Raw genomic sequence first — 25,091 nt, forward strand, 5'->3', positions numbered from 1 at the left:
CCCAAGAAACCCTAAAAAATCTTAGCAAATCCTAGAAAATTCTAGAGAACCCTAATAATCCTAGAAAACTCTAAAAACTCCTAGAAAATCCTAGATAACCTTAGAAAACCTTAAAAAATCCTAAAAAACTCCTAAAAACCCTTGAAAACCCGAAAAATCCTAGCAAGCCCGACAAAACCCTACAAAACACTAAAAAACCCTAGAAAACCCTAGATAACTCTAGAAAATCCTAAAACCCCTAGAAAATCCGAGAAATCCCTAGAAAATCCTAAAAACCCTAGAAAACTCTAGATAACCCTAGAAAATCCAAGAAAATCCTAGAGAATTCTAGAAAACCATAAACACTCTAGAAGACCCTAGAAAACTGTATAAAACCTAAGAAATCCTAGAAAACTCTAGAAAATCCTACAAACCATAGAAACCCTAGAAAAACCTAAAGCCCCCTAAAAAATCCTAGAAAACGCTAGAAAAACCTAAAAACCCCTAAAAATCCTTGAAAACCCTAAAAACTCCTATTAAACCCTAGAAAACCTTAGAAAACACTAAAAACCCTCGAAAATCCTAAAAAAATCCTAGAAATCCTTAAAAAACTCTAGAAAATCCTAGATAATCTGAAAGAATCCAAAAAACACTTAAAAATCTTAAAAAGTCATAGCAAACCCAAGAAAAACCTACAAAACACTAAAAACTCTAGAAAATCCCAGAAAATTATAAAAATTCCTAAAAAATCCTAGAAAATCTTAGATAACTCTAGAAAACCGTAGGAAATCCTAAAAACCCCTTGAAAACCCTAGAACCCCCTAAAAAATCCTAGATAACCCTAAAAAACCCTAGAAAATCCTAAATAACTCTAGAAAACCCTAGAAAAACCTAGAAAATCCTAGAAAACCTAAAAAATCCTTGAAACCCCTAAAAAATCCTAGCAAAACCTAATAAACCTTAGAAAACAATGAAAAACCTAAAAACGCTAAAAATGCTAGAAAACCCTAAAAAACCCTCGAAAACCCTGGATAACCCTAAAAAACCCTAAAAATCCTAGAAAACCCTAAAAAATCCTACAAACCCCTAGATAACCCTAGAAAACACTAGAAAATCCTAAAAACCCTAGAAATTCCTAGAGTATCCTAAAAATCCTAGAAAACTGTAGATAACCCTAAAAAACCCTAGAAAATCTTAAAAGATCCTAGAAAACCCTAAAAAACCATAAAAACTCTAGAAAATCCTAGAAAACTGTAGAAAACTCTAGAAAACCCTAGATAATCCTAAAAAAACTCTAGAAACCATAAAAAACACTAAAAACCCTAGAAAAATTTAAAAAACCCTAGTAAATTCTTGAAAACCCTTGAAAATTCTAGAAGACACTAGAAAATCCTAGAAAATGCCTAGAAAATCTTAGAGAAACCTAAAAGTCCTAGAAAACCCTAGATAACCCTAGGAAACCCTAAAAAATCCTAGAAAACCCTAGAAAACTCGAAATAACTCTAGAAAACACTAGATAACTCCAGAAGACCCTAAAGAACCCTAGAAAAGCCAAAAAATTCCTAGAAAATCCTAGAAAATCCTAAAGAATCTTAGAAAACTCCTAAAACTCAAGAAAATAATAAAAAAACCCAAGAAAATCGTAAAAATCTTAGAAAATCCTAGAAAACCAAAAAAATCCTAGAAAATCCTAGAAAACTCTAAAAATCCTAGATAACCTTAGAAAATCCTAGAAAATCCTAAAAAAATCCTAGAAAACCCTAAAAATCCCTAGTAAATCCTAGTAAATCCTAAAAAATCCTAGATAATCCTAGAAACTCCTAAAAAATCCTAAAAAATTCTAAAAACCTATAAATTTTAAGAAAATCCTAAAAAACACTATAAATCCTAGATAATCTTAGAAAATGCTAGAAGACGCTAAAAAATCCTAGAAAACCCTAAGAAACCCTAGAAAATCCTAACAAACTCTAGAAAACCATAGATAACCCTAAAAAACCCTAGAAAATCCTAAAAAATTTGAGAAAATTCTAAAAATCCTAAAAAACCTAAAAATCCCTAGATAACTCTTAAAGACCTTAGAAAACCCAAAAAAACTATAAAACCCTAAATAACCCTTGAAAAATCTAAAAAATCCTAGAAAACCCAAAAAACCATAAATATCCCAAGATAATCCAAGAAAATCTTAAAAAATCCTAGAGAATCCAAAAAACACAAGAAAACCTTAGAAAGTCCTAGAAAATCCTAGAAAACCCTAGAAAGTCCTAAAAAACCCTAGAAAATCCTAGAAAACCCTAGAAAATCCTAAAAACCCTAGAAAACCCTGGATAACCCTAGATAACCCTAGAAAACCCTAAAAAATCCTAGATAAAACTAGATAACCCTAGAAAACTCTAAATAGTCCTAGAAAATCTTAAAAACTCTAGAAAATTCTAGATAACACTAAAAAATCCAAAAAACTCTGAAAAATCCTAAAAAAGCCCTAGAAAATTCTAGACAACCCAAGAAAATCCTAAAAACCCTAGAAAACTAAAAAAAAATCCTAGAAACCCCTAGAAAATCCTAGAAAATCCTAGAGAATCCTAAAAAACCGAAAAAACTCTAGAAAACTCTAAAAAATCCTCGAAATCCCTAGAAAACTCTAGAGAATCCTAGAGAACCCTAAAAAACCCAAAAAATCCTGAAAAATCCTAAAAAGTCCTAGAAAATCCTAAAAACTCTAAAAAATATTAGAACCCTAAAAAATCTTAAAAAGCTCTAAAAAATTAGAAAACCCTAAAAAACCCTAGAAAACCTTATATGACCCTAGAAAACACTAGAAAACCCTTGATAACACTAGAAAACCCTAAAAAAAATCCTAAAAATCATAAAAAACCATAGATATCTCTAAAAAATTCCTAAAAATCCTAGAAAACACTAAAAAAATCGTAGAAGACCCTACAAAAATCCTAAAAAATCCTAGAAAACCTTTGTATACACTAGAAAACACAAGAAAACCATAAAAAATCCTAGATAATACTAGAAAATCCTAAAAATCATAAAAATCTTAAAAAATCATGTAAAACCCTATGAGAATACTAAAAAACCCTAGAAAACCTTAGAAAAAAAACTAAAAAATCTTAGAAAATCCTAGATAATCCGAGAAAATCCCAAAAAAACCCAAAAAAAAACTCTAGATAACCTTAGAAAACCCTAAAAAGCCCTATATAACTCTAGATAACCCTAGAAAACTCTAAAAAAATCCTAAAAACCCTAGCTAACCCTAGATAACCCTAGAAAACTCTAAAAAACCCTAGAAAACCCTAAAAATCCTAGAAAATCCGAGATAACCCGAGAAATCCTAGATAACCCTAGAAAACCATAGATAGCACCAGAAAACCCTAAAAAACCCTAAAAAATCCTAGGAAACCCTAGAAAACCAATAAAAAATCTAGAAAACCCTAGAAATCCGTAAAAATTCCTAAAAAACCTTAAAAAAACTCAAAAAAATTCTAGATAAGCCTAGAAAACCCTAGAAAACCCAAAAAAATCCTAGAAAATCCATAAAAAAAATTTGAAAACCCTAAAAAATCCTAGTAAACCCTAGAAAACCCTGAAAATCGTAAAAAATCTTAGAAAATCCTTAAAACCCTAGAAAATCCTAAAAACTCTAGAAAATCCTAAAAACACAAGAAAATCCTAAAAACGTCTAAAAAATCCTAACAAACCCTAAAAAATCCTAGAAAAAACTAAATAATCCTAGAAAACCCTAGAAAACCCTAAAAAATACAAGAAAACCCAAAAAATTCCTAGAAAACTCTAAAAAAGTCCTAGATAACCCTAGAAAATCTTAAAAAATCCTAAAAAATACTAAACAATCCTAGAAGACCCCAGAAAACCGTAAAAAATTCTAGCAAATCTTAGGAAAACCCTAGAAAATGCTAAAAGATCCTAGAAAACCCTATAAATCTCTAGAAAACTCTAAAAAGTCCTAGAAAACCCTAGAAAACCGTAAAAACCCCAAAAAAAATCCTTGAAAACCTTAAAAAATCCTAGCAAACTCTAGACAACCCTAGAAAATCCTAAAAAACCTATGAAACCCTAAAAATTCAAGAAAATCCTAAAAACTCTAAAAAACCCTAGATAATCCTAAAAAATCCTAGCAAGCCGGAGAAAACCCTACAAAACACTAAAAACCTTAGAGAACCCTAGATAACTCTCGAAAAACTTCAAAACACCTAGAAAATCCTAGAAATCCCTAGAAAATTCTAAAAATCCTAGAACACTCTAAATAACCCTAGAAAACCCTAAAAATCCTAGAAAACTCTAAATAACCCTAGAAAACCCTAAAAATCCTAAAAAACCCTAGAAAACCATAAGAACTCTAGAAGACCCTAGAAAACTGTAAAAAATCCTAAAAAATCTTAGAAAACTCTAAAAAATATAGAAACCCTAAAAAATCCTAAAAACTCCTAAATATCCTAGAAAACTCTAAAAAACCGTAGAAACCCCAAGAAAACCCTAGAAATCACCTAAAAAATCCTTGGAGATCCTAAAAACCATAGAAAATCCTAGATAACCCTAGAAAGCCCTAAAAAACCCTAGATAACCCTAGAAAGCCCTAAAAAACCCTAGATAACACTAGATTGCCCTAAAAAACCCTAGAAAACCCTAGAGAACCATAAAAATTCTAGAAAACATAACCATAGAAAACCCTAAAAAATCTTAAAAATCTTAGAAAATCCTAAAAACCTCGTAAAAAATATAGATAACCCTAGAAAACCCTATAAAACCCTAAAAAATCATAGAAAATCCTAAAAACCCTAAAAGCCCTAGAAAACTATAAAAAATCCTAAAAAATCCTAGATAACGCTAGATAACCCTAAAAAACTCTAAAAAACCTAGAAAACCCTAAAACCCTAGAAAATTCTAGATAACCCTAAAAAATCCTAGATAACCTTAGAAAATCCTAAAATATTTTAGAAAACCCGAAAAAAACCATAGAAAATCCTAAAAAACTCTAAAAACCCTAGGAGACCCAAGATAACGCAAGAAAACACTAGAAATTCCTAGAAAACCCTAAAACCCAAAGAAAACCCTAAAAATCCTAGAAAACTCTAAAAACCCTAGAAATCCTAGATAAACCTAGAAAATCCTAGAAAACCATAAAAACCCTAGAAAATTGTAAAAAACCTTAAAAACTCTAGAAAACTCTAAAAAAATTCTAGAAAACCTTAAAAAACGGTAGAAAACCTAGAAAAATCTAAAAAATTCCATGAAAACACTAAAAATTCCTTGCAAACCCTAGAAAATCCTAAAAAATCCTAAAAAACCGTAAAAACCCTAGAAAATCCTAGAAAACCCTAAAAAACCCGTAGGAAATCCTAAAAACCCTAGAAAACCATAAAAAACCCTAGAAAGCCCTAGATAACCCTAGAAAACCCTAAAAAACCCTAAAAATCATAGAAAACCCTAGTAAAACCTAAAAATCGCTAAAAACTCTTGAAAATCCTAAAAAATTCTAGCAAACCCTAAACCCTAAACTCTAGTAAACCCTAGAAAATATTAAAAACCCTAGCAAATCCTAGAAAACCCTAGAAATTCCTAAAAAACCCTAGGAAACCCTAGAAAATCATAAAAACCCTAGAAAACCTAGAAAATCCTAAAAAACCCTAAAAACCCTAGAAAACCCTAGAAAAACCTAAAAATCCCTAAAAAACTCTTAAAAACCCTAAAAAACCTAGCAAATCCTAAACCCTAAATTCTAGTAAACCCTAGAAAATACTAAAAAATTCTAGAAAACCCTAAAAACCCTAAAAAACCTAGATAACCCAAGAAAACCCTAAAAACCCCTAGAAAATCCAAGAAAATAGTAGAAAACTTTAGAAATCCCTAGAAAACTGTAAAAAACCCTAGAAAACCTTAGGATAGCATAGAAAACCCTTAAAAAACCTAGAAACCCTGAAAAACCCTAAAAACCCTGAAAAATCCTAAAAATCCTAGCAAACCCTAGAAAACCTTAGAAAATTCTAGAAAATGCCAGAACACCCTAGAAAATGTCTAGAAAACCCTAGAGAATCTAAAAAATCCTAGAAAATCATAAAAACTCTAGAAAATCCTTGAAAACCGTAAAATAACTAGAAAGCCCCAGAAAAGCCAAAATAACCCTAGAGAATCTTAGAAAATCCTAAAAAAATTATTAAAGACCCTTGAAAACCCTAAAAACCCCTCCAAAAAAGTCTAGAAAACCCTAAAAAAATCCAAGCAAACGCAAGAAAACCCTAGGAAATCCTAAAAAACCCTAAAACCCTAGAAAACCCTAAGAAACCCTAGAAAACTCTAGAAAATCCTAAAAATCCTAGATAACGCTAGAAAAATCTGGAAAACCGAAGAGAATCCTAGAAAACTCTAAAAACCCCTAGAAAACCCTAGAAACCCCCTAGAAAATCCTAAAAACCCTCGAAAACGCTAGATAACCCTAGAAAACTCTAGAACATCTTAAAAAGCCCTAGAAAATTCTAAAAAATCATTAAAACTCTAGAAAACCCTAGAGAACCGTAAAAAATCGTAGAAAACCCTAGAAAACCCTAATAAACCCTAGAAAACCCTAGAGAACACTAGAAAATCTTAGAAAATCTTATAAAACCCTAAAAGATCCTAAAAAACCTAAATAGTCCTAAAAAACCCTAGAAAACCCTAGAAAATCCTAGAAAATGCCAGAGAACACTAGAATACCCTAGGAAACTCTAGAAACCCCTAAAATACCGTAAAACCCTAGAAAATCCTATAAAACCCTAGAAAACCCTAAAAAATTCTAAAAATCCTTGAAAACCCAAGAAAATCCTAGAAAACCTAAAAAATCCTAGAAAACCATAGAAAATTCTATAAAACACTAGAAAACCCTAGAGAATCCTAAAAAATCATAGAAAACTCTAGAAAATACTAAAAAATCCTAGAAAACCCTACGAAATCCTAGAAACCCTAGAAAACCCTAGAAAACCTTAGAAAACCCTAGAAAACTCTAGGAAATTTTGCAAAACCCTAGAAAATCCTAAAAAATCCTAGGAAACCTTAGAAAAACCTAAAAAATCCTAGATAACCCTAGAAAACTCTAGACAATCCTAAAAAACCCTAAAAATCCTAGAAAACCCTAGAAATCCCTAGAAAACCGTAAAAAACCCAAAAAAATTCTAGAAAACCCTAGATACTCTAGAAAACCCTAGAAAATCCTAAAAACCCCAAGAAAACCCTAGAAAATACTAAAAACCCTAAAAAACTCTAAATAAACTTAGAAAATTCTAGAAAATCCTAAAAAACCCTAGAAAACCCTAGAAAATCCTAAAAACTCTAGAAAATCCTAGAAAACTGTAAAAAATTCAAGAAAACCCTAGAAAATTCTAAAAAATCTGAGAAACCCTAAAAAATCCAAAAAAATCCTAGAAAAATTAAAGCTAAAAAACCTTAGCAAACCCTAAAAACCCTAGAAAACTCTAGAAAACACTAGAAAATTCTAAAAACTCTAGAAAACCCTTGAAAATCCAAAATAACCTTAAAAAACCCTTTAAAATCCTAAAAAATCTTAGAAAACCCTAGATAACCCTAGAAAACACTAAAAACACTTGAAAACTCGAAAAAAACCCTAAAAATCCTTAAAGAACTCTAGAAAATCTTTTGAATCCTAAAAACCCCTAAAAACACTTGAAAACGTTAAAAAATTCTAGAAAACCCTAGAAAACACTAAAAACCATAAAAAATTCCAAAAAATGGTAAAAAAAAAACCCTAGAAAACCCTAAAACTCCTAGAAAATCCTTGATAACCCTAGAAAATCGTAGAAAATCCTAAAAAATCCTAGAAAACCCTAAAACCCGTAAAAACTCCTAAAAAACCATTGAAAATTCTAAACAATCCTAGCAAATCCAAAAAAAACCTAAAAAACCCTAAAAACCCATAAAAATTCTTGAAAACCATAAAAAATCCTTAGAAACCCTAGTATACCCTAGAAAATACTAAGAAATCCTAGAAAACCGAAAAACTCTAGAAATCCTAAAAAACACTAAAAATCCTAGAAAATCCAAAAAAGCCCTAGAGAATCCTAAAAAATACTAGAAAACTATAAAAACTCTAGAAAATCCTAGAAAACAGTAAAAAAACTCTATAAAATCCTAAAAAACCCTAAAAAATCCTAGAAACCCTAAAAAACCCTAAAAACCTTGAAAAACCCTAGCAAACCCTAGGAAATTTTAGAAAACACTAGAACACCCTAGAAAACGCCTAGAAAATCCTAGAGAATCCTAAAAACCCTAGAAAACCCTTGATAATTCTAGAAAATCCTAAAAAACCCTAGAAAATTCTAGAAAATCGTAAAAATTCTAGAAAACCCTAAAAAACCATAAAAACCCTAGAAAACCCGAAATAACCCTAGAAAATCCTTAAAATCCTAAAAAAATCCTAAAAAATCTTAGAAAATCCTAAAAAATCTTAGCAAACACAAGAGAACCCTAGAAAATCCTAAAAAACCCCTAGAAAACCCTAAAAAGCCCTTAGAAAACCCTTAAAACCCTAGAAAACCCTAAGAAACCCTAGAAAACTCTAGAAAATTTTAAAAAATCCTAGATAACTCTAGAAAACCCAAAAAACCCTAGAAAACCCTAAAAACCCCTATAAAACCCTAGAAAATTCTAAGAATTCTCGAAAATGCTAGATAACCCTAGAAAACTCTAAAAAGCCCTAGAAAATTCTAAAAAACCATAAAAACTACAGAAACCCCTAGCGAACCGTAGAAAACCCTAGAAAATCTTAAAGAATACTAGAAAACCCTAGAGAACCCTAGAAAACCCTAGAAAACCCTAAAAAACCTAAAAAATCCTAGATAATCCTAAAAACCCTTGAAAATCCTAGAAAACCCTAAGAAACCCAAGAAAACCCTAGAAAATGCTAGAGAATACTAGAATATCCTAGGAAATCCTTGAAAACCCTAAAAACCCTAGAAAACTCTAGAAAACCCCAGAAAACCTAAAAAAATCCCTAGAAAATCATAGAAAATCCTAGAGAACCCTAGAAAATCTTAGAGAATCCTAAAAAACTCTAAAAACCCCTAAAAATCCATAGGAAATCCTAGAAAATACTAAAAATCCCTAGAAAATCGTACAAAATCCTAAAAATTCTAGAAAAATCTAGAAACTTTAGAAAATTCTAAAAATCTCTAGATAACATTAGAAAATCCTTGAAAATCCTAAAAAGTGCTAGAAACTCTTAAAAACTCCTAAAAAACCCTAGAAAATCCTAGAAAACCCTAAGAAATCCTAGAAAACCCTAGAAAACTCTAAAAAACCATAAAAACCCTTAGAAAAACATAAAAAATTCTAGATAACCCTAGAAAACTCTAGGAAATCCTAAAAAATCCTAAAAATCCTGAAAAACCCTAGAAATCCTTTGAAAAGCCTAGAAAATCTTAAAAAATCCTAGAAAATCCTAGATAACTCAAGAAAACCATAGAAAATCCTAAAAACCCCTAGAAAACTCTATAAAATCATAGCAAGTCCTAGAAAATCTTAAAGAATCCTAAAAATACTAGAAAACTCTAGATAACCCTAGAAAACTCTAGAAAATCCTAAAAAGTCCTAGAAAACCATAAAAATTCTAGAAAACCCTAGAAAACTATAAAAAAAACTCTAGAAAACCCTAGAAAACCCTAGAAAATCCTAACAAACTCTTGATACCCTAGAAAATCCAAAAAACTCCTAAAAACAGTAGAAAACGCTAAAAAACCTTAGCAAACCTTAGAAAACCTTAGAAAACACTAGAAAACCTTAGAAAACGCCTACAAAAATCCTAGAAAATCCTAAAAATCCTAGAGAACCCTAGAAAATAAAAAAAGCTAGAAAACCTAGAAAATCGTAAAAAGTCCTAAAAACCCTAGAAAACCCTAGAAAACCCTAAAAAACCTTAGAAAACCCTAAAAATCAAAGAAAACCCTAAGAAACCCTAGAAAACTCTAGAAATTCCTAAAAAAATCCTAGAAAATACTTGTAAATCCTAGAAAACTCTAGAAAATGCTAAAAACCCCTAGAAAACCCTTGAAAATCTTAAAAACTCTAGAAAATCTTAGATAACCGTAGAAAACCCAAGAAAACCCTAAAATGCCCTAGAAAATCCTAGAAAACTATAAAAACTCTAGAAAACTCTAGCGAACCATAAAAAACCCTAGAAAACCCTAAAAATCCCTAGAAAATCCTAGATAACCCTAGAAAACCCTAGAGAACACTAGAAATATCTAAAAAACCCTAAAAAATCCTAAAAAATCGTAAAAAAATCTTAGATAATCCTAAAAAACTCTAGAAAACTCTAGAGAACACTAAAATACCCTAGGAAATCCTAGAAAACCCTAAAAAATCTTAAAAACCCTACAAAACCCTAGAAAAAACCTAGAAAACCCAAAAAAACCTAAAAAACTGATGAACCCCAATTTTGTGGTTTATCTTGTGCTTAATTTGGGGGATTTTACCAACTTATCCCATATTTATTCAATGAAATAGCATGATTTTGTAATTCTCTTTAATTTTGTACTTAAGTGTGAAAACGTGCTTTTTAGGCCTTAAATTAGCTAAATTTAATTTACCTTAATTCCATTCGATACCTTGATATGTTTGTTGAGTGATTTCAGATTCATAAGGTAAGTATTGGACGAAAAAAGTGAAGAGAAAAGCATGAAAAGTGGAGAATTCATTAAGAAATAAGCATTTGGAGAATTGAAGGCCACGCGCACGCGTCATTCATGCGTCCGCGTGAGAAGAACACTCATGGCCACGCGTACGCGTGAAGAGAAAATTTGCCAGCGATGCGCAGACGTCGTCCACGCGCGCGCGTGACAAGAGGCACGTGACCTCATTAAAGTGAATTCGCTGGGGGCAATTTCTGAGGTTCCCAGGCCCAAATCCAACTCAATTCTGAGGCTATTTCATGCACAATTCAAGATGGGTCAAGGAAGGAGCAATTAGTTGAGGTTAGGAAGCATGTAGGGTAGTTTTCTAGAGAGAGAAGCTCCTTCTTCTCTCTAGAATTAGGGTTCTTAGGTTAATTTTCCTCTTAGATTTAGGTTAAATTTCTTGTTCTCATCTAGTCTTCTTTATAATTTCTTGTTCTTACATCTTTATTCTTCTTAGTTCTTTTGTTAATTTTCCTTTTATGTCACTCTTATGTTTATGAGCACTCTTGTTACTTTAATTTTCATTTAATGCAATTTATGTTTTATGTTCCTTTCTTGCTTATTTGAGTTGCTATTGTTAATTTCTTGCATTGGGTAGTTGTAGAATTTATATTTCTTGTAATTTTACCATGCTTTCCTTTTATGCCTTCCAAGTGTTTGACAAAATGTTTGGTTGGATTTTAGAGTAGTTTTTGAGCATTCTTGGCTTGAAAAGAGAAATTAGGCAATCTTGAGTCAGTAATACCCAATTTATGTTGGTGATCTAGAGTTGTTAATTAATATTGTTTCCATTGACTCTAATCTCTTGCTAATTCAATTAGTAAGTTGATTAGGACTTATGGATTGAGATTAACTAGTTTTATTTGACTTTTTCTCAATGTGAAGATAAGATTATACCTTCTTCCTATATTAGATATGACTAAATAGGATTAGCTCTTGTTAATCATTGTATGATAATTAATGACTAGGATAGAAAGCCTATATTCTCAATCCTTACCATGAATGTCTCTCTTTATTACTTGCTTTCTTTAGTTGCTTGCTTTATTTTTGTTGCCTTTTTAATTTCTTGCTTCTTTATCAACCCAACTCCTTGAACTTCATAACCAATAATTGAGCACTTAATTGTGATTCTTAGGGAGAACGACTTGGGACTAATACTCTCGGTTATCTTTATTGGGTTGGACTTGTGACAACCAAAAATTAAACTTTGATTTGAGGATCGATTGTCGGTTTGGGCTATGCTCACAACGAAATTATTTTGTTAAATTTCGAATCCGTATAAATCCTCACATCAATGACCCATTCCAAGTGCTTGAGAAGATCAATAATAACACCTACAAGATTGACGTACCAGGTGAGTATAATGTCTGAGCTACTTTTAATGTTTCTGATTTCTCTCCTTTTGACATGGACACAGATTCAAAGGACGAATCTTTTTGAGGAAGAAGAGAATGATACATGATGCAGAATTTTTACAAACCACAAACTATCAATAAGTGCACTGAATCGTATCAAGTAATATCACGGTGAGTGAGTTATCGTTCCCATGAGGATTAAAGGACTAAGCAATAATGATTAATTGACTATTCTAATTAGACAAATCAAATAAACAGAGGAATGGATGAGAAAAATTGAGCGAGTCTCTCCAAGGTATAATCAACTTGAATCGGGAGAAAATCCATTGATTTTGTTAATCTGTCCACAATTATCTATATTGCATCAAGTCCAGTGGATTGTCCTCAATAATCCAGTAACAAAATCCATCGTAATTTTCTCCCATTTTTACTGTGGTATCTCTAGGGGTTGTAAGAGTCCTGGCGGCTTCTGATGTTCCACCTTAATCTTCTGACAGGTAAGGCACTTCGAAACGAAGGCAGCCACATCTTTCATTAGGATTTCTTTTCCAAACTCACCTGATTGGGCACATAAATTCTATTCTTGTATCTCCATAACCCATCTTTGTCCTGTCTTAGGTCTTCTATTTTGTCAATCTTTATCCGTGCCAAAAGAGTTGACATCTCCAAACCAAAAGAGTTGACTTCTCCAAATTCTGGATTTGCGCTTGTGAATAACAGTCTTAAAATCAGAAGATATGTGTAATTGCGCCATAAAAACTCCATGTGATGTCTCCCTTATTCCCAATTTTAATCCCTCAAATGCTGCTATCAACTCCTCTTCCTTTATCATCATCTAGAAAACACTTAAACTTTTTTAGCTTAGGACATTTGCAGCCACATTTTCCTTTCCTGGATGGTAACTCAGCTTAAAATCATAATCTTTTAGAAACTCTATCCAATTTTACTGTCTCATATTAAAATTCTTCTGATCAAAGATATACTTTAAACTCTTGTGATCATAAAAGCCTCAAACTGAGCACCGTATAGGTAATGCCTCCATATTTTGAGAGCAAAAACCATCGCGGTTAATTTCAAATCCTGCGTCGGATAGTTTCTTTTGTGGGGTCTTAGCTGTCTTGAAGCGTAAGCCACCACATTCCTGTTTTGCATTAACACACATTCTAATCCTTTGCAGGAAGTATCACAGTATATCTCGAAAGGTTTCTGTGGATCCAGTAGTGTTAATATTGGTACTGTTGTCAATTTCTCCTTCAGGGTTTCAAAATTCCTTTTGCACTCAATCGTCCACACAAATGGAACTTCTTTTCGCATGAGGCGCATCAAAAGTAAGGCTTTTTGTTAAAATCCTCTAATGAATCATTGGTAGTACTCTGCCAATCTTAGAAAACTCTGAACTTCCGTGACAGCCATAGCTTGTTCCCACTGTATTACAGCTTTAATCTTCCAACGATCCACTGATATTCCTCCTTGCGTTATCATGTGTTCTAAAAATGTCATTTCGGTCATACAACTTTTGTGCCCTTAATATTTGCAACACAATTTTTAGATGTTCTTTATTTTCTGCTTCTGTCTTGGAATAAATAAGGATATCATCTATGAAAACTATCACGAATCAGTTTAGATACAGACGAAAAATGCGATTAATATAATCCATGAATATTGCAGGAGTATTAGTTAGTCCAAATGACATTACTATATACTTATAGTGACCATACCTAGTTCTAAAGGTAGTTTTAGATACATCTGACTCCTTCACCCAAATTTGATGTTAACTCGATCGCAACTCAATCTTGAAAAACAAAGTTACACTCTTTAAGTGGTCCATCCAAAGAAGCAATAAATAAATTGTAGTTAAACTTAACAAGATATTGTGGATAAAATTATTTTAAATATTAAAATGTGTATTTAATATTTACCTAATAGGCTAATATCACAATTAAACTAAATATATTATTAAAAAATTAATAAATATTTAAAACGAACAATTATATAATTCCTTTTGGAATTAATACATTTTAAGTTTTAAGAAGAAATAAATAGGGCAAATCACTGAAATAAGTCAATGAGAGCTTAAAATTACACAAATCAGCCAAATACAAAAATGGTTCATGAATCAACCAGAGACACATATCTATATAATTTGAATTAGGTTAATTTGAACTTCATCTCCATGTAATTTGAATCACCCTGATTCGAACTACACACGCACACACCCACTAATTCGAATCAACCTGATTCGTATTACACTCACAGTAATTCGAATCAGGATAATTCGAATTACACACACGTGCACAATGTAATTTGAATTGGTTAGATTTGAATTATTCATGAGTAAATTCTACACATTCTTTTATTAAAAAATTAATAATTTATTAAAAAAATTAATAATCTAAAAATAAAAAATATATATTTTAATTCATGCATTAAAAAAAAACTAACAAGATATTTAATTACGAGACTTTTTTAAAATATTAATGAGCTATCAATTTGAATTTCATACAATACTCTTTTGCCCATTTTTAATAGCTCATGAATATTTTTTAATAAATTTTTTTAATAAATTTATTTAAATTATACCACAAAAAAATATTTTATTCTATACAAAATAATTTTAAAAATGGCTTAAAAGATGTTAGGAGTACTATAAAAATTTGTAATATTCTAGTAATTTAGGTAAATACATGATAAAAATATATTTTCTTTAATTTCTAAATTATTATTGACTGCGTAGAGTATTTCTTTAATGTCTTAAGTCATTAGGACATTACAAATTTTTATAGTATTTCTAACATCTTTTAAGCCATTTTTTAATTATTTCGTATAGAATAAAATTTTTTTGTGGTATAATTTAAATAAATTTATTAAAAAATATTCATGAGCTATTAAAAATGGGCAAAAGAGTATTGTATAAAATTCGAATTGATAGCTCATTAATATTTTAAAGAAGCCTCATAATTAAATATTTTGTTAGCTTTTTTAATGCATGAAATAAAATATATATTTTTTTAATTTTTAAATTATCAATTTTTTAATAAATTATTAATTTTTTTAATAAAAAAATAGACAGAATTAAATAATGAATAATTTAAATTTGGCCAATTCGAATTACTATGTGCAGCGTGTATGTAATTCGAATTAGGTTGATTCGAATTAATGAATATATGCGTGTGTGTAATTTAAATTAGTGTGATTCGAATTACATGAAGATAAAATTTAAATTAAAATGATTCAAACTATATAAAAATGTCTTTTAATTGATTTATGAACCAATTTTTAATTTGAGGAATAATTGACCATTTGTACCCATGATAGTTCAGAACGCTGACAAATGTACCCATCGTAGAAGGAAACTGACTTTGTAACCATGAGAGATGGGCTCCGTGTGACAAAAATAGTCTGGCTTGGGTTGGCACCTGCTTCGGGTTTGTATAGTCCTACATGGCAATCCGAACCTCGCAAAGCCCAATCCACGTGGAATTTAACATTAAACAAATTAACTTTGAAGAGAAATTCGCGGGACGTTGAATATGCCCTAGCAGAGAACGTCCTTCTGTTTCCTAGCCAGAGAAGACGCCGGGAACACTCCGAAACCATCACCCTGAAGCTACGGCTTTCAACGTTGTAATTCGCAAGTTGGGAAAGGCATTTGGAGCAATACAGAGCCATCAAAACGAGAACGTGGTAGAGGAACTTGCAAGGAATAGGCAGCGGAGTTCGAACCCTGGAATTTCGTCGCCGACGGTGCAGAGGTCACCCCCTTTGCTCGGCAGAGAGCTGAGGTATGTCATTGCCAGTCTTAATTTATTTCAAATGTCACTGAGACTAGTTGGACAGATTACATTACCATATGAAATCGTGGCTGAGAGTTGGTAAATTAGTTGATTAAATGATTTAGGGTTTCTGTTAGGTGGTGAAGTAGTTGATTTATGGTTTGTGTTAGGGTTAGTAAAATCCACTGTTATCTTAGAATGTGTTGGTTTATTTCAGTTTCAAGAATGGCCACCATCCATATAACACTCTGTATTAATCATAGAGGAAGGTTTGAGAAAGGGCCGTGTGGGAAGCTTACTTATGTTGGTGGTGAAGTCACGGAGATAGAGAGGGTTAATGTTGATACGTTGAATGGTTTTTTCGTATCTGATTTGGTGAAGGATATAGGATATACATCTGTTTCTAAATTGTTCTGGCTGGAACCTGGGAAAGGGCTTGATGATGGGTTGAGGGAGATCAAGGTTGACATGGACATAGTTAGGATGTATGAGGCAGCTGTGAAGAACAGTAACAAAGTTAATGTTTATACAGAGCATCCGGTGGATGAGCCTGTGTTAGTAGAGGAGAACAACATGACTCCATCAAAGAGGAGGGTAAAGCGGTGTTGAGTCAGAGAACAAAGAAAGTTGGAAGTGGTTTCTGGAGATACTCCAGGAGGATGTGGGAGATTTTCAAGCTAATGGGTTTAACTTCATGTCAGATATGCAAAAGGTACTTGTGCAAATTTACTTATAATAATGTATGGCTGATTCAAGTGTTTAGTGACTTTGATTTTTTCTCTTAATGGTAAGGTATAGCTGATTATTTGATTTATCTCTGGTTTAGGTATGTATTAGAAGTTATTTGTAATCTCATTGCTTACTCATTAGTAGCTTACTGCTGAAAACTTTAGCGGAATGAGACTAATATTGATGTGTTTGGATTGTTGGATTAGCTAAATAGTCAATGAGACATATGATTTATTATTGGAATCCGGTTTACTGTTACTTATGTATGGATGATAAACAACTCTGTTTTGCTTTGAGACTGATATTGGACTGCTGGGAAATTGTCTAGCTAAATACTGAAATCTGTTTCTGGTTTGTTTGAAATCTGAGCACTGTTTACTTAAATGAAATCTGAGCACTGTTTACTTAAATGAATTACTGTAGGGACTAATCCCAGCCATACAAGAGATTTACCCAAATGCCAACCATAGATTCTGTGCAATGCATATATGGCAAAACTTTCGCAAGAAATGGAGTGACTTGCAGCTGAAAATGTGCATGTGGTCTTGTGCCAAGGCAACCACAACACAAGACTTCAATGCTGCCATGGAGAGACTGAAAAGCATCAATGTTGGAGCTTGGGAGTACCTGCATAAGATTAGTCCTAAACAATGGAGCAGAGCTCATTTCAGTGAATACCCTAAGTTGGACAACTACACCAACAACAACTGTGAGGTGTTTAATGCCAAGGTTAAGAAGATGAGGGGTAAGCCGATAATTACAATGTTGGAGGAAGTCAGGTGCTACGTAATGAGGATTATTGCTAGGAACAAAAAAGCTTTGGTTGGGTACAACGGAAGACTAGCACCAACCCAACAAAGCAGATTAGAGAGGGAAAAGCGAGAGAGCAACAAATGGATGCCTATCCCTACTGGAGATGACGCAGGTAATGTGTATGAGGTGCATTGTTTGCCAACGAAGGTAAGTGTGGATCTTGGCAAAGGTACATGCAGCTGTCGCCTATGGCAAATCACAGGTTTACCATGTAGACATGCCTGTGCTGCACTGGCTTACCAGAACAGAAGGCCAGAAGAATATGCCCACAACTGGCTCACCATGGGTGCATACAACGCAGCCTATCAGATTACTATGCGTCCAGTTCCAAGCCAGGAGTACTGGGAGCACGATGTTGATACCCTCCCCATTCTGCCACCACATTATAGAAAACCAATTGGTCGACCTACACTCAAGAGAGACAAGAGAAATGATGGCCCTAAGGAGAAGAGTGATCCTCATAGAACAACTAGGAGGATTGGGACTATTATCTGCAAGTATTGCCTACAGGTATGGTAAACCAATTAGAGTTGACATTCTGTCCTGCTCAATACTTAATGATAAATGTGATTACTACTTCAAATTATGACTAATACGTTTATCATTAGGCTGGTCACAATAAGAGAAGTTGTAAAAAGCGGAAGGAAGCTGCAGGTGTAGGGAGTTCTGCCCCACAAACAGCAGCGGATGATGAGGATGAGGATTTACTGGCTGAAATGCACTATGAGGAGACCTTGGAAGCTGCACAGGCTGAACAGGAGTCCACTGAAGAAAGAAACGAATCTGCAAGAACCAACACTCAACAAGTAAGTGCATTGTTTTAATCATTTAACTAAGCTGCCTAGCAAACCTTGTGTGATAATAACTGACTTGTTCAATTGTTTGCAGCAGCCTCACCCAATGCCTCCCCCACCAACTGCACAGTCACAGCCACAGCCAACCAATGCAACAACCAGAAAACAGGTTAAAAGGAGAAGTGTTAAACGCCCGCCTCCGACCGGACAAAGACAGCAGCCAAGTACACCACCTGCCAACCAGCCGGCAACAACTCCCTCCACACACAACTCTCAAACTACACCACATCCACTACAAGGTGCTAGTGCAGGAACAAGCAGCCGGTTCATGCAGTTCATGCCCACACCTGGAGTTGTGACTCCAACAGCTACAGGTCCAGGTACATCTGATAGACGGAGAGGTCAAGGTAGAGGCCGAGGCAGGATACGGGGATCAAGTGGAGGAAGAAATGGTTTATCAAGCGGGAGTAGTAACTCCACCCCAATATCATAGACTAATACTGCAAAATTTGGAATCTGGCTTTTTGGTTGTTTTTAGGTTACAATTATGAGATACATAACTCTTGTGCTTTTTGATGCATATTGTTCCTGTTGCTTAGTTCTGACTTAGTAAGACTTTTTTTTATGGTGTAAATTCAGTGGCCACTACTTGGCTTTTTGGTCTAATATCATAATGTTTGGAACCTCCATGATCCATATATATATAATGAACAATTTACTTGTTAAGGCAGTTATATCCTAGCCATCTTTTGCCTCATTCTGATATCACTATTGTTATTGTTATTGTTACAACATTTTTGTCATATAATTTGTTCCTTACTCAGATATTGAAAAGCAAAATTATCAGGTTGGAAATTTTCAGCTTACTGTTTGATCCTTAATGTTATCAGAATCAATTTAGATTGCATCAACAAGTTCAAACATTGTGTATCTACATCAACGTATCAGATGAAAAGCAAACCAGTATAGATTAGGAACAATCCATATTATGCCAATATCATTCAAAAATTTTAACTATTACACAACAAAGACCTCTCTTTTTACAAGTCTTATGGTTTCATGACCAAATACAACTCACAAAACAGACAAAATGCTACCCCTAGTGCAACAGTCATAATCATCACTCTAATTCCCCTAATTTCACCCCTAATTTCAGCCCTAAATTTGTCTATCTTCTTAGCCATAACTGAGGATGCTTGCAGATTTTCTCCCCCTGAATTCAGAGTCAATCCATCATCAGGTGTTGCATAACAATGTTCGAACTTCCTCTTGGCTAAACATCTTGCCACGCCCTCCCATCCTTGTTCGAGTTCATCCACCCAAGCAAAGTATCTGCAATCTCTTGTCTAAGACAAAAAAAATCCCAAATTTGTCAACTAAAACTCAGAAATCGTTGTCTAACCTCAACAACAACAGCAGCTGTCCCTTACCGCCCATAGAGGACATCTGATGAACCATCTGTTAGGGTTGGTTATCGTTCCAGACTCCATCAACACAACATCTCTCCCACAGAAACATTTGCCATCGAGCTTCTTCTCCTTCATCTTCTTCGAACTTGAAGAACTGCTGCGAGTTCCAAAACTTCCATCTGAGTTAAATCTGCGTGATGCCATCGCTGGGGTTCTGAGATCACTCTGGGTTATGGTTCGAATTGCAACAAATTTCTAGATTTGGGGTTATGGTTCAAGTTGGGGAAGAGAGCTTGCTAGGGTTTTTATTTCAACCATTGCCTACGTATACAACGTTCACCTCCACGTGGATTGGGCTTTGCGAGGTTCGGATTGCTATGTAGGACTATACAAACCCGAAGCAGGTGCCAACCCAAGCCAGGCTATTTTTGTCACACGGAGCCCATCTCTCATGGTTACAAAGTCAGTTTCCTTCTACGATGGGTACATTTGTCAGCGTTCTGAACTATCATGGGTACAAATGGTCAATTATTCTTAATTTGAGTGATTCACGTAAATTTTTCCAACCCTTGGTATATACCAAGATTTACCCAAATAAATAGATTAGTTAATTCGGTGTATCTATCAGTTTTCAGTTATGATAGATGACGGACTCAATGTGAATAACGACAAATTGAGATGGAGGAATCAAAGGGCTAATAATTGAGTTGAGTCCCAGTGACAGTGTGCCGTTTAGCCTTTTCTTTTCTTAATTTCTTCCAATTCAACGCTCCCGACAACTGCTAACGAAAGTACACGCTAACACACACATACACACACCCCTACACGCTTTCCCTCCTCATCCTCTCTCTCTCTCTCTCTTGCCCATTTTAGATCTCAGACTCAACCTTCGTGCTTTACTTTCGGTATTTCCATTTTCCCCCCTCTTTTTAATTCACTTCCTTTTTTTTTATATCTTATTTATGTTATAAATTGCGATTAATTAATTAAAGCGGGTTTAATTCTGTTCAGGCGTAGCTCAAAGAGAAGCATCGGTGTTGTTCGGTTTCTATGGCTGCTCCACCGGCTAGAGCTCGCGCCGATTACGATTACCTAATAAAGCTTCTCCTCATCGGCGACAGCGGTAAGATTTCTATGCCGATTTCACCTATTGATTTGTATATTTGCTGCGCCATTAGCTATGTTTTCTGATTTTTCATTTTCTCTACTTATTTGGTGAAAGGGAATGCGAAGATCTTAGGGTTTTTCTTATTGCTTCTGGCTTGCCACGCATTTTGTATGCTAGTATGTAACCCTTGCAAGACTTGGAGCTTTGTAAATTGAATCACGACTGTACTCTCTAATTTTATTCGTGCTCTTATTTAGCTTCAGTGATTAATGGATGCAGTATCTGTTAGGAATTGAAATTGAACTAACTGGTAGTTGCACAACATGGTTGTGTTTAGGCTTTGCTAGATTGGCAATGGTATTTAACATTGGTGATGCTATTGGAGATTCATGTATAATTTGTTTTTTATTCATGTTTGGGGATTCATGTTGTACGGTGTACTTGAGTCTCATTTCATATTCACATTGGCAGGTGTTGGTAAAAGTTGCCTTCTATTGCGTTTCTCGGATGGGTCTTTTACAACTAGTTTTATCACTACCATTGGGTAGGTTTTTCTTGCTTCATCCCATTTACTTTTCACCTGCTCTTTTTGGTCTCAATATATTTTCAGATTTAGTAACAGCTACTAAGTTCTGTGGCATCCTGTTTGTTAGATGGTAGTTAGGCTGGTGGGTGATTCTGTTAGTTTATTATATCTTATTGATGATGAATGCTCTAATTAGTGACTATATATAGCTCTCAGAACTCAGGTTATTGAGCTAACAAAGACGGGAAATTCCAACCGGCCTAACTATCATTTAAGTTCTAACATATCCAACTGAAGTTGCTAACTAAAAATGTATGGTCCAAGTTCCTAATTTAAGAGCCTGTAATGCTTAGATGACTCTGATCTTACTAGCACTGGTTATTTTTCTTTAGCATTGATTTCAAAATAAGGACTATAGAGCTTGATGGCAAGCGAATCAAATTGCAAATATGGGATACAGCTGGTCAAGAGCGATTTAGAACTATTACAACTGGTTAGTATATCAAATTCACAGTTTTCTTTTTGTTTCATTAGCATAACTAGATCTAGAAGTTTAGATTGTTTAGTGCAAACTTTATCAGTCTTAAAATTTTCTATATATAATGTTTACTTGTTAGTTTCCATGATGTTGCTATTAAATAATGTATGTGCCTACATTTTTGTCCGTTTTGTTCTTCCAAACTGGACAGTAAATCTGAGTTGTAAATTTGATTTTTTTTTTCATGTCCTGAACAACATTTGTTATCAATTTTCTGCCTAAACCCTTGTGATATTGTTAATTATTTAGAGGCTTATAGCCCTTTACTTTTGGAATTCGCAAAGAGTCAAAACACAATTTATTAAAGACATGAGACGCTTCTTCTGAGAAGCTACCTTCTGTGTGGGGGATGGGAGAAATGTAAAACAGATAGGTGACAGAATAAGCCAGATGTCTAGAGGAATTGTATTATCTTGGATATTGATATTACTGATGACTGATGAGTATGATAGATTTCCCAGTCTTCTCAAGTTTGCTTAATCATTTCAAAAAGCTAGTCAGCTTTTGACCTGGTTCAGTTGCAGAAATTTAAATGTTGTCATTCTAGTTAAGTGTATGTTAAATGATGATCAATATTCAATAGACACGATTTGGTGGTCTTAGGTTCTTTCCGAAATTGCTGGTTTCATTTGGATGAAGCGCTTTTTATTAGACCGTGGTTTCCAGATTGTTTCCAGCAATGTCCTTTGAAAGTTATGGGCGTTAATATATATAGGTGTCAATCGTCATTGTCCCCACTGTTTGTCTTGCATGTTTAATCAAGATTCAAGATAAACTCCTATAACTTTTTTTCTTTTAAAAAAACTATGAATATACTAGTATATTGTATGATATTGCTTTATCTTTCAGGTTTACAAATTCTGTTACCATTTCAAACATGTAAATTGTTAAGCTTCTCTCACGAGTATTTATCCTTCTTTTACAGCCTATTATCGTGGAGCTATGGGTATTCTGCTTGTGTATGATGTCACAGATGAGTCATCTTTTAACAGTAATTTTCCTGACTCTAGGCTTTTAGTTTTAAGTTAACTGTCATGCATATTTTGTTATTTACCCCACGTACTACATCTCCTCAAGTATGTGTGTTTTTTATCCAAACCTCGAGAGAATCACACTATAAATGCTAGTTGTTGTGATTGGAGAGCCTTAAGCCATTTAAACTTAGCTGAATCCCATGCTTCTGATGCAAAACTCAAGTCTCTTGCAATGCAATTGGATCCCAACAATATGGCATGCAATGCATCCTCAATAGCCTTGTGAGCTGGCCATGCACTAGCCCCTTGACTAGTCTTGGTGAACATTGCAATGCTGGCATCACCATCTCTGCTGCTTGATTTTGGCTGAGAGCTGATAGATATGGTAGAAGGTTTTGATACCTATAGATACAAAGTCTGGCTGGGAGAACTGCACCACAAAAGGCCCAAGGTAGTCATTGTGATTGGAGAGTTCAGGAGCACTAATACCCCCTCCTCCCCTTACACGTGCACACACAAAAAAATTCCCATACTTTCAAGGTCTCTTTATGCCTTAGTGGAATGCCCTATTGTTTTCACTTAACCCAATTCTTCAACTTGACAACTTGCAATGGGTTTTAAGTTCTTTTTTCGTGATAGTTAGACTCATTTCATCTTGTGTCCAGATATCAGGAATTGGATTCGTAACATTGAGCAGCACGCTTCTGACAATGTGAACAAGATACTGGTGGGTAACAAGGCTGATATGGATGAAAGCAAACGGGTATGTCCTTGCTTGCTGTCACTCTACCCTTGCCATTTTTTGGGTGTGCATGCACCCCTTTCTATATATGGATTTCTGTGCTTTTCATGATGCCCAATAATATTTTTCTTAGGCTGTGCCTACTTCTAAGGGTCAAGCTCTTGCAGATGAATATGGCATCAAGTTCTTTGAGACTGTAAGTGGCACTCACTACTCTAATTGAATTTTCATTATCCTTGATCTAGTAACACTAAGAGTATGCTTGTACAGAGTGCAAAAACTAATTTGAATGTGGAGGAGGTTTTCTTTTCGATAGCTCGGGATATCAAACAAAGACTTGCAGATACGGACTCAAAATCTGAGGTTTTGTTTTGAACTTTTTTTTGCTAGTTATTGTGGGTTACCTTGTGACCATTCTCAAATCAAATCGTTCTTATTCTCATCTATTTGATTAAATAGGAGACTTCATGGTTGCATTTAGTCTTGTTATTAAACACATCTCTTCATTTTTCCTCATAAATTTTCATTTTGATCTATGCAGCCCCAGACAATCAAGATTAACCAAGCAGATCAAGGATCAGGGGCTGCTCAGGCCGCCCAAAAATCTGCTTGCTGTGGTTAACGGAGAGCTCAGAGGCACAAATTAGACTTGGAAATTTAATTTTGTCAATGACTAAGTCATTAGTGCTTGTATTATTATTTTAGAATTAACTACTCATTGGTGTGAATGGTAGATCTTCCCTATGTTGGGTTTGGGAAATTAATTATGTGAATCTGTTGCTGCTTAAATTCTTTCTTTTCTGAGGAGCTCCAAATACACATCGATGCCATCTAACATCTATATGAAGTCTACCTTTTGTACTTGAAACTTTCTTCGAGGCATTACGCTTGAGAGAAGCTTGGATATTGTAGGTTCCACCAGCTTTGTTTAAATAGTCTAAAGCTTTTGTACAAGTATAACATGACATAAAAAACTTTGTGCATTCAACAGTAAGCATGGCCCGATCAACATCTATTTTCCATGGAGTGATTGCAAAATTAATCAAAAGGATCTAGCTTCTGAAGCACTTGTATGTATTTGCACCCTTAAGTACAAAAGTTCTACACTCTGAACAATCACGAAACCGAAGACTCAATAGAAAATGCATTTCTCTAATGCATGCCACTATTGGTTTATTCTAATTAGAGAACATATATGTAAAAGAAGTTAGCTAGGAGAAAAATAGGAAAATGATTCAAACAAATAAAATAGAATATGATTGATAAATCTCAATTTTAGAGTTTATCTTGTGTTGAATTCAGTAGATTTTATTAACTTATCTCATATTTATTCAATGAAATAGCATGGTTTTGTGAACTTCTCATAATTTGTGATTAAGAGTGAAAATATGTTTTTTAAACCCTTAATTTGCTAAATTTAATTCACTTTAATTCTATTCGATGCCTTGATGTGTTTGATGAAGTGATTTCAGGTTTAGAAGACAAAGCTTGGGTTGAAGGAATGAAGAAAAAGTATGTAAAAGTGGAGAATTTATGAAGAAATGAAATTTGGAAATCTGCCCAGTTACGCGTATGCGTGGGTCAAAGTTTTCGTCAAGCGATGCGTACACGTGACAAACAGCACGTGACTAACTTAAAGAAACACATTGGAGGTGATTTCTGAGCTCAT

At 33.9% G+C, this 25,091-nt stretch overlaps 1 protein-coding gene across 1 annotated transcript; it reads left to right on the plus strand.

Moving 5' to 3' along the window:
- Positions 1-20,266: 20,266 nt before the first annotated feature.
- On the plus strand, positions 20,267-24,211 carry LOC130935233 (ras-related protein RABE1a). The gene is made up of 9 exons (XM_057864876.1): positions 20,267-20,439; positions 20,546-20,657; positions 21,114-21,186; positions 21,561-21,661; positions 22,632-22,697; positions 23,346-23,443; positions 23,556-23,618; positions 23,693-23,785; positions 23,964-24,211. Exons 2-9 carry the CDS (start codon positions 20,585-20,587, stop codon positions 24,042-24,044), a joined length of 648 nt encoding a protein of 215 aa, XP_057720859.1. The 5' UTR covers positions 20,267-20,439; positions 20,546-20,584; the 3' UTR covers positions 24,045-24,211.
- The last annotated feature ends 880 nt before the right edge of the window (positions 24,212-25,091 follow it).

This window comes from Arachis stenosperma, chromosome 6 (assembly GCF_014773155.1).
Source record: "Arachis stenosperma cultivar V10309 chromosome 6, arast.V10309.gnm1.PFL2, whole genome shotgun sequence".
NCBI classification, from domain to species: Eukaryota; Viridiplantae; Streptophyta; class Magnoliopsida; order Fabales; family Fabaceae; genus Arachis; species Arachis stenosperma.

Coding starts and splice junctions, on each gene's coding strand:
- LOC130935233 (XM_057864876.1), top strand. CDS start 20,585: ATGGCTGCTCCACCGGCTAGAGCTCGCGCCGATTACGATTACCTAATA. Junction 21,187..21,560: donor AGTTTTATCACTACCATTGG/GTAGGTTTTTCT, acceptor ATTTTTCTTTAG/CATTGATTTCAAAATAAGGA. Junction 23,786..23,963: donor ATACGGACTCAAAATCTGAG/GTTTTGTTTTGA, acceptor TGATCTATGCAG/CCCCAGACAATCAAGATTAA.